At 32.9% G+C, this 9,610-nt stretch overlaps 1 protein-coding gene across 1 annotated transcript; it reads left to right on the top strand.

Moving 5' to 3' along the window:
• The first annotated feature begins 6,536 nt into the window (after nucleotides 1-6,536).
• Nucleotides 6,537-9,218, top strand: LOC104647693 (uncharacterized). The gene is made up of 4 exons (XM_069298582.1): nucleotides 6,537-6,801; nucleotides 6,856-7,835; nucleotides 8,270-8,530; nucleotides 9,159-9,218. Exons 1-4 carry the CDS (start codon nucleotides 6,537-6,539, stop codon nucleotides 9,216-9,218), a joined length of 1,566 nt encoding a protein of 521 aa, XP_069154683.1.
• Nucleotides 9,219-9,610: the final 392 nt, after the last annotated feature.

Genomic DNA, 9,610 nt, shown 5'->3' with positions numbered 1-9,610 from the left:
ACATCCACATGCATTGGCAGTAACTGAGACAAATAAACAAAAACAATAGTTAACTTCACTTGCTTCACACACAAACGACAGACAGTGACTATAACTAACATTGAAAACATACAGCAACACAAAAAAAGTAGAATAAATACCTTTTACATGTCAGACATGATTGTTATGCCATTTTCATCACCAAGTTGCAAGTCTTCAATGAGATAGCTTAAGAACCAACTCCAAGAGTGTTTAGTTTCTTGATCAACCATTGCCCAAGCTATTGGATACATTTGATTGTTTCCATTTTTTCCAAAAGCCACTAATAATTCTCCTCTACAAGCACCTTTCAAAAAGCATTCATCCAATCCTATAATCTTCCTACAACCTTCTAGCCATCCATTTTATAGTCATAAAAATATTTGAAAATGTGTAAGCCAGGGACTGTTTCATTATCAGTTCTTACCCAACAAGAACTCCCAGGATTTGTACTCTTAATTATATCAGCATAGTCTAACAACCTTGAAAACTCAAGTTTCCAATCACCCAAGAACTTGGCAATAACATTCATTTTTGCCTTGTAACATATTGATCTTCCCACTTTTAATCCCCATTCTTTTCTTAGTGTCGCTTGAATCTTATGAACTCTCATGTAAGGCTGAGATATTATTTTATCCCTCATCTTTATTTCCACATATTTGGTTGTGCACAACTTGTTCCTATTCTTTGAAATACATCTATGAGCAGGATAGCATTTCTTTACAAAAAAATTTCCAGAATCTTTATCCAAGCTTGCAAAGATTTCCCATTTATACTTTCCTTCACATATTACCCTAACTATATGAGGTTCATTGGGTTTAAGCCTTAACTGAACCTTATGTTGAACAGCATAATCAGCAACAACCTTTCTAAATTGAGTTGCACTCTCAAATATCATACCCAACTCAAAGAAAGAAATGGAAGTTTGTTATTTTTTCTTCTTGAAGGTAAATCAACACCCGGTTGTGCTAAGACATCTAGCTCCTCATCACTATCTTCACTTGGTTCATCTGATGAATCAATAAACACTTCATCACCTCTCAATTTTCCATTATATTTGGATGCCTTATTGTTGATGATATTTTCAAATCCCTTATCTATGTCAACTTCTCCAAGCTCAACACCTTGATCCTTTGAAGGTTTTTTAGTTTTCTTTTTTTTCTTTGCAGCTTCATTCTTTTTGTCTTCCTTAAGTTTATCTCTAAAATCTCTCAGTTCTTCAACAATTTCACTATCATTCTGATCTGGAACATCAGCTAAGTCATCCTCTTCAAAAACAAGAGAATCACCATTTCCTTCTTCTAATGGTTGTTCAACTTCACCTATCCCGTGTGAAACCCTAGAGCAATTTCTCAATTCATGATTATTTTTTTCAATAGAAAATGATCCCAAAGTAGTGGACCCCCCTTCTTTATCAGTCACATGTTTCAAAAATAACTTAATAGATGACTCACTCCACAAATCTTTAACAAAGTTATATAGTTGGCTATCACTTTCTAACTTAACAAAATTATGGGTTTTAGGGTCTTCAGTAAAAAAAACATCAACTTCATCATACGCGATATCTTTTGCATACGATTTCAGTTCGGTCAAAGAGAAGTGGACCTTATGTATGCCGAAAACGATGTTTTCCAATTTTGACATATATTGACCTTTATAAAAGCGACCTCCATGGTGAAAAATAGCTATAATATGACCCATATGCATAAATCTGTAAGAAAATAAAAATTTTATACTAATGGTGACCGAAAGATTCTACTTTGTAATCAAAGATAAAGTTTCAAAAGAGCAAAATCGAGACATACCTGAACTGAATCGAGGAAGATGAACAGATGAACATCAACTTCAGTAGCAATCTTGAATGATTTTCGCCTTTGATTCCATGATTTTGATTCCCCTAATAACCTAGGGTTTTCACCTTTGAGCTGAGTAACTGATGAACAAACGGGTGAAATGGGTAGAAACGTGGATAATACAACTTCTAGAAACGTTACCCTCTATATTAATTAAAATTAATTTTAATTTTTTTAGTTCTTAAATGACGTGTCATTTTAAAAAATAATGACGTATAAAATATTTAATTAGTTGACAGTTATTGAGTGGCTCACTAATACACGTGAACGCAATTGTATTTCACGCTCTTTGGTTCCAAAAATCGCGTGTGTATTTATAAAAAATAGGATAGGTAAAGTGCATATTTGTGCACTGTGAAAGTTTGAGGTGATACTTAAAATTTGAAGTCAAGTTTAAGGGCAAATATATGTATTATGCCTAATTCTAACTATTATAAATCAGTCAAATTTATATTTAATAGAAGTTTTAATATGATACATAAAAATATAAAATTATACTTGATACATAAGTCTACCTACAAATTGTAAATCAGTTAAACTGATACTTAATAAAAACAATAAGCCTACTGATGAAACATTATGTTGTTTATCTTGAAAGGTAAATAAGTAATTTTGAAAGATTCAATGATTCCATTACCATATAAGAAATTGTCTTGTCATCTCGATACAAAAGAATGCTTGGACGGTCACGAAAAGAATACGAACAGAAATCGTTGTGGACGTTATAGACATGAAAGGCACAACATGCGATCTTGTACTTTCTTACCCCAAAATACATTCAACTTCCAATATAATGAAGTGTTACTATTATATATTAATAAATAGAAATTTGTTTAACTTTGTGTACTTTTCTGGTGGAAAATAATTTAGTCACACTGTTAAACTATTAAATTTTATAAATCTGGTAGAATATATTTATAATATATATTTTTTTATTTTAATAATAATGTATATGATACGTCATGATTGTGAATGACCGTATATACTATAACTTTATGTTAAATATTACATATAAAAGGAAAGAAAAATAATATATTTGATATATTAATTTATGTAATTGGTACATGTTGAGATATACATTGTCGTGGTTAGATATACGAAATAATTGTATATAATAGCAAACTAAGAACCTAAAATAAATGAAGTAGTTGTTGTTTGATTTAATTGTGCCCCATAGCAAACATTTGTCAAAGTTTGTCAGTCGTCTCTCTCCCAAAACTCTCGCTCGCCACACTCCCTTTCTCACTCGCCACTCTCCCTCTGCTCGCCTCTCGCTATATACATCAGAAGTGTATAAATTGTGTTTCTGTTTTGTATAAAGCGAGAGAAAATTGTATATACACATGCAAAAACATATATCTTCTTCCTATATACTAATAATTATACAATATACAAATATTTTACTTCGATTCAATTGTATGCAAAGCAAATTTTATACAGATATTGCAGCAAAATAGGCCAGGAAATTATACAATTGCGCATTATACAATTGTAATGAAACAGACCATCGAATTATACAATTGAAGCGAAATAGGCCAGCGAATTATACAATCTACGCCAGCGAATCATACAATTATATATGTATAGCGAGATCAGCGAATTATACAATTGTATATGTATGGCGAATTATACAGTTTTATGTTTGCTATGGAGCACAATTATGCAAACTTTGTTATAGTATACAAATATGATTTTTTCTGTTATATGTGAAAGTTGCCCTAGATATAAAGGGTATCTTTAACTTAATAAACAAGCTCTTGAATGACAAAATTGTGTGATACTTAAATTTATAAAACTTATTTGTATCGGATAATTTCTAAAAGTATCTTATTATGTATTGTATATCACAAGCACTACAATTATAACCAAAAAATAAAGAAAATATACATACTGAGATCAAAATTAAAATACATTAATTCAAAAAAATAATTTTTAGAGAAGTAACCATTTATCCAGAAATCAACCTCCTAAGATTGTTAATCCTAGATCATTTTCTTCAAAGATAACACACCACATAGCAGGTGCAACAATTCTATCCTTTTTTGGGGTTCTTTCACATTCGCTTTAAAAGATGAAGTTTCATCCTTCTTCGACTTTGTCTTCTAAATATTATCATTTTTTCATTGTTAATGGATCCTACAAGCTTTTAGATCAATATTCAGCCCAATCATCATCGTCGAAATCATAATGAGTTGATTAAATCTATTTTCATTAAAGTTTTCATCATCAAAATAAAATACACAAGGTATCATACTAAAAGACGGAGCAGAATTCACATGTATATGAAAATTGTAAATTAAAACATTAATTTTTTTAATAAAATAAAAACAAAATCTGAAAAATTGAAAATAAAAAATTGATGAAGAAATAGTTCTACCTCTTTAGGAACTTGAAATTGATGAACTTGAGACATAATTGAGTGATTGATGTAACTGTTGATATATGAGAGTGATTTTAGGCATAAAAATAGGAACAAAAACGATGGAATGGAAGGGAGATAAATAATGTATCTGGAAATGAGAGGGAAAAAAGGAAAAGAGAGATTTTTGAAATATTTTAAAATGATAGGTAATTTTAGAAATTATGAAAAGAAGATTGTGTAGTTAAGTTATTTTTCCTTTTTGAATTGATGTTGAGAAAAAAAAATCATTTATGTCAGTTGTTAAAAAGTTGTATTTAATCATTCCCGCTGCCACTACATAAAGGGACAATTCATATCATTATATTTTAACGGACAAGTTTGATGATTTTGCGAAATCATTCTTGCCATGTTACCTCTTATTAGAGTTCTATGCTACGAAAATTAAATTGATAAAAAAAAGTTTGAATATATTATCTACCTTTGAAAAAAAATTTATATATGTCATCTTTTAATACATATCCTTGTCATTTTGCTTGTAATTAACACTCCTTCCATTTTAAAATGATTATGATTTCTTTCTCTAAAGTCAAATTAATTATTTTTTGATGTAACAAATCAAATCAAGTTAATTTATATTTTCCACGAACAGAAAGACATCACTGATGTGGTTGGGTCCACTTAAATTATCAATTATCTTGGGAAAATGAAGGGAATAGCACTAGGTGATAGCAATGGGGCAGGGCGGTTGCGGGCATACCTGTTTAAGCCGGCTAAGATCACTTTTATAACATGTAAAAAGTTCAAAGTAATTTTGAACCCACATGAAATCACATATACCCGCAACCCGTCCCGCCCCACATTAATTTAAAAAGAACCCACTTCAATCCGCCCCACATCCTACCCTCCCCCCTCTCCCGCACAACCTTAAACCCGTCCGCGCCGCATAGCTTTAAACCCACCTCGCCCCACATCCGCCCCGCCCCATTGCCATTCTAAAAAGCATTTCTCCACCCCGTCTTGTTTGATTAGGATAGAAAGGCATTCGATGCTGGAGTATCACGTTCCTGTTTCTAGTTTAAGATTTCTTTTTTGATATTGGATCGTGATAGAGTGTTAAGTCTTTTTTATTCATAATCAAATGTCTCGAGTTCGAGTTATCCTGATTATGGAATTGCTTTTGTGAGAAAGTTTTTACCTCCTAATATGAGATTATTTAGCGCAAGTTTGAATTTAACTGGATTTCAATATGAATATCGATCTCCAAATAAAAATTAAAAAAAAAGAAACTTATCTTTTTGCCTTTGTTGAGTTACCATACAAAACCTAAATACTTTTTTATCTCTCATTATGTTTGGTGGTGGACTCAATCATGAGTTCACTTATTTAGTATTTTCCAATATTTTGGGATCAAATTTCCAATATTGTGCGAGTGTGCATGTGTGAGAGAGAGTGTGCTCTTTCGACTCACAATTGAAAATAGATATATATGTATATACTTAGCTATATAGTTCATGATATACTTTTTCGATTTAGAATTCATAAAACATGTGTGTGTGTGTGTGTGTGTGTGTGTGTGTGTGTATATATATATATATATATATATATATATATATATATATATATATATATATATATATATATATATATATATATTGTTAATCTTGAGATTTTGAAAATGGAAAAATTGTATTGAACAGGTAACTTCAACATGTTCCAATGAAATAATGCAGCAGGTGTGCAAGTGGCGGCGTACGAGTAGTGTTTAGTTATAGATGGTAACTTAACGATCAAGAGGGTTGAGAGAGTTTTGTTAAAGTTTTTTGAGTGCTGCTAGTTGAGTGATAAAGTTATGAAGATTGTATTCAAGAGTCTTGTTTACAATCTAGGTAGTAGATTTGCTTGACAAGTTATAGTACTTGAAAAGCATTGAGAAGATAGAAAACTAGGGAGTAGTTTTTTGTCTTTGAGTAGAAGGAATTAGAGTTTATAATTCCTTGAGAGCTAAAGCGTTGTAATCTTTGTATTACTTGAAATTTACAAATAATACAAAGTACTGTTCAAATTAATTACTGTTAAAGTTTTTCAAGCAACCACAAACTAGTTGTTAGTACGTGTTCCTTTGAAGAATTCAGGAGGGTAGAATTCCAACAAGTGGTATCAGAGCAAGGTTATCTTTAGAGAGTCTAACAACTCAAGATAAGATCAACATGAGTTCTGCACCTCCACTCGGACACGGTAAGGGGCAACACATCAACAGACCTCCCCTATTTAATGGACAATACTACTCGTGGTGGAAGGCAAGGATGGAAGACTTCATTCAAGCTGAAGACTACGAATTATGGGCAAGAATTACTAAGGGACCACTAATTCCTACCATTACTGATAGTGAAGGAAATAAAATACCTAAACCCGCAGATACATATAATGAAGCAGATTATAAGATACTAGGAAAAAATGCAAAAGCTAAGTGCATTCTTGTGTGTGGACTAGGACCTGATGAATTTAACCGTATCTCAAGTTGTACCTCTGCTAAACAAATATGGGATACCTTACAAAACGCTTATGAAGGTACAACTCAAGTCCGAAAATTCAGGATTGCTAGTTTGTGTTAAGACTATGAAGCCTTTAAGATGAAATCCAGAGAATCTCTTCAAGATATGATCACCAGATTCACCACTGTGGTAAACGAACTAATCTCATTAGGCAAAGTATATACCACTGAAGAACAGGTTGACAAAGTACTTAGGCTTTTGCCTAGGTCTTGGGAAATAAAAGTCACTGCCATTAGAGAAGCTAAGGACCTAACTAATATGTCTTTAGATGAATTAGTTGGGAATCTCACGACCTATGAGATGAATGTTGACAAAAGAGGTGAAGGGAATAAAGAAAAAGTTCTTGGTCTTAAAGCAACTGAAAGTGACGAATCTGACATAGATGACGATGATCTGGCTCTGATAAGTAGGAACTTCAAGAAACTCTTTAAAATGGGATTAAACTCTACCAAGAAAGCACCACCCTTGAAAGAAAAAAATCCTGAACGATCACAAAACGGAGGTTATTTTAAGTGTGGTAAGACAGATCATCAGATAAAGGACTGCCCAATGTGGGAATTAGAATGGAAAAAGGAAAAATCTGAAAAAGGAAGGAAGGAACTCCTCAACAAAAAGAAAAGCAAAGAAAAAGAACAAGAAATGTATGCATCCTGGGGAACAGGTTCTTCGGACATGTATGAAGATGTTGAAGACCTTGCCTTAGTGGCGATAGAAGAATCAGACGCTGAACCTGAATCAGACTCTGAAGAAACTGAGGTAAACTTTCTTAACCTAAAAGATAAGCTAGTAAAGTTCTCCAAGAAAAAGCTCTCACTCCTATTGCTTGCATCCATAGACACAATTCAAGAACTTGTGAACACCAAAAGCCAACTACTTGCTTCCCTATCTAGCTTAAAGTTTGAGCATATTGATCTCAATAAGAACAAACTCGACCTTCAAGAAAAAATCAAGCAACTTGAAACCCAAAATCTGGAACTAAGAACTAAGAATTCAAAATTAAAAGTTCTTGGCAAAGAAAAAGAGGGTGAACTGCCTGACCAAAAGCTTGAGGTTGACAAACTCAAAAAAACTTTAAGGCTAGAAAAGGAAAACTGTAATAGGATAAATCTTGAATTGACTAGAGTAAGAAGTGATCTGGAAAGAGCAAATAAATGGACAAAATCCTCTATGATAGTAACTCATCTAGGAAACAACAATAGGAACATCAAAATCGGAATAGGATATGAACAGCCCATAAATGGAAATCGTACGTTTTGTATCATTTGTGGTAACTCTGGTCATTCTAAACAATATTGTCCTAAATACAAAATTGCCACTGAAGAAAACAACTCAAAAAGAACCTATAAAACTGTTCAGAGAAACAGGTACATACCCAGAAAAAATAGTCTGCCCAAATGGGCTCGTAGAAATTTGATTCACCCTTTTGATCAAAACAAAGAACCCAAGCTAATCTAGGTTCCTAAATCTCACCTCTAATTTTTCAGGAAGAAGTAAGAGAAAGCAAGCAGCAGTGGTACATGGACAGTGCTTGCTCAAGACACATGACAGGGAATAAGACATTGTTTCTCTCACTAGAAGAAGGAAAAGGAGGTATGGTTGCTTTTGGTGGTGGAAAAAGGGGACAAATCAAAGGATGTGGAAAGATTGGAAGATTTGATGAACATTCAATTGATAAAGTATACTATATGGAAGGACTTAGACACAATTTACTCAGCATATCTCAATTGTGTGACAACGGAAACAAGGTAATCTTTTGATCCACTGGTGTTGAAGTAATCAATCTAAACACACAAAAATTAGTGCTAACACGAAAAAGAGATAAACATGTCTACACTGTAGATACCTCAACTATCTCTAACAAAAATCTAATGTGTTTAAGTGTGTTGGAAAAAGATCCCTTGTTATGGTATAAACGGTTGGGTCATGCTAGCCAAGTTCAATTAAACAAACTTATCATCAAGGATTTAGTTATAGGACTGCCGAAAAATAAATTCAAGGAGGATAAGGTTTGTGAAGCGTGTACTCTAGGAAAACAGATAAAATCATCATTTAAGTCCAAACAGATGGTAAGCTCAACTTGTTCCTTAGAACTAATTCACATGGATTTATGTGGACCAATGAGGGTTCAAAGTAGAGGGGGGAAAAGATATGTGTTTGTATTAGTGGATATTACACTAGGTACACTTGGACACTATTCCTTGCAGCAAAAGATGATGCCTTTGAGGCTTTTTGTTCACTGATGAGAAAAATTCAAAGAAAATATGGGAAACAATTAAAGGCAATCAAATCAGATCATGGAACTGAATTTGAAAATTCAAAATTTGCCCAATATTGTGACTATCATGGAGTTAATCATAACTTCTCTGCCCCCAGAATCCCTCAGCAAAACGGTGTGGTAGAGAGAAAGAACAGAACTCTTCAAGAAATGGCTAGAACTATGATGATCACAAGTAAAATCGCAAACCAATTCTGGGCATAAGCAATAAACACTGCTTGCTACACCATAAATCGTTGCATGACCAGACCCTTGTTAGAAAAAACTCCATATGAATTATTAAAAGGCAGAAAGACCAACATCTCTCATCTTAGAGTATTTGGATGCAAGTGCTTTATTCATAACAATGGAAAAAATCTGCTTGGAAAATTTGATTCTAGGAGTGATAACGGAATCTTTCTTGGATATTCTACACATAGTAAAGCTTATAGGGTACTCAACAAAAGAACCATGTGTGTAGAAGAGAGTGTCCATGTTATTTTCGATGAAAGCAACACTATGTCTAATGAAGATGTGTTGGTTAGTAACACATCAGCTGAAGAACATACTG

The sequence above is a fragment of the Solanum lycopersicum genome, chromosome 5 (genome assembly GCF_036512215.1).
Source record: "Solanum lycopersicum chromosome 5, SLM_r2.1".
Classification (NCBI taxonomy): Eukaryota; Viridiplantae; Streptophyta; class Magnoliopsida; order Solanales; family Solanaceae; genus Solanum; species Solanum lycopersicum.
Note: the sequence above shows the minus strand (reverse complement) of the source record. Positions and strands in the feature narration are given on the sequence as shown.

Bases quoted from the DNA above. Each gene is read 5' to 3' on its own strand.
- LOC104647693 (XM_069298582.1), top strand. From the start codon at position 6,537: ATGGAAGACTTCATTCAAGCTGAAGACTACGAATTATGGGCAAGAATT. The intron at 6,802-6,855 runs GTACAACTCAAG...AAGACTATGAAG, and splicing joins CTTACAAAACGCTTATGAAG to CCTTTAAGATGAAATCCAGA. The intron at 7,836-8,269 runs GTTGACAAACTC...CTAATTTTTCAG, and splicing joins TGCCTGACCAAAAGCTTGAG to GAAGAAGTAAGAGAAAGCAA.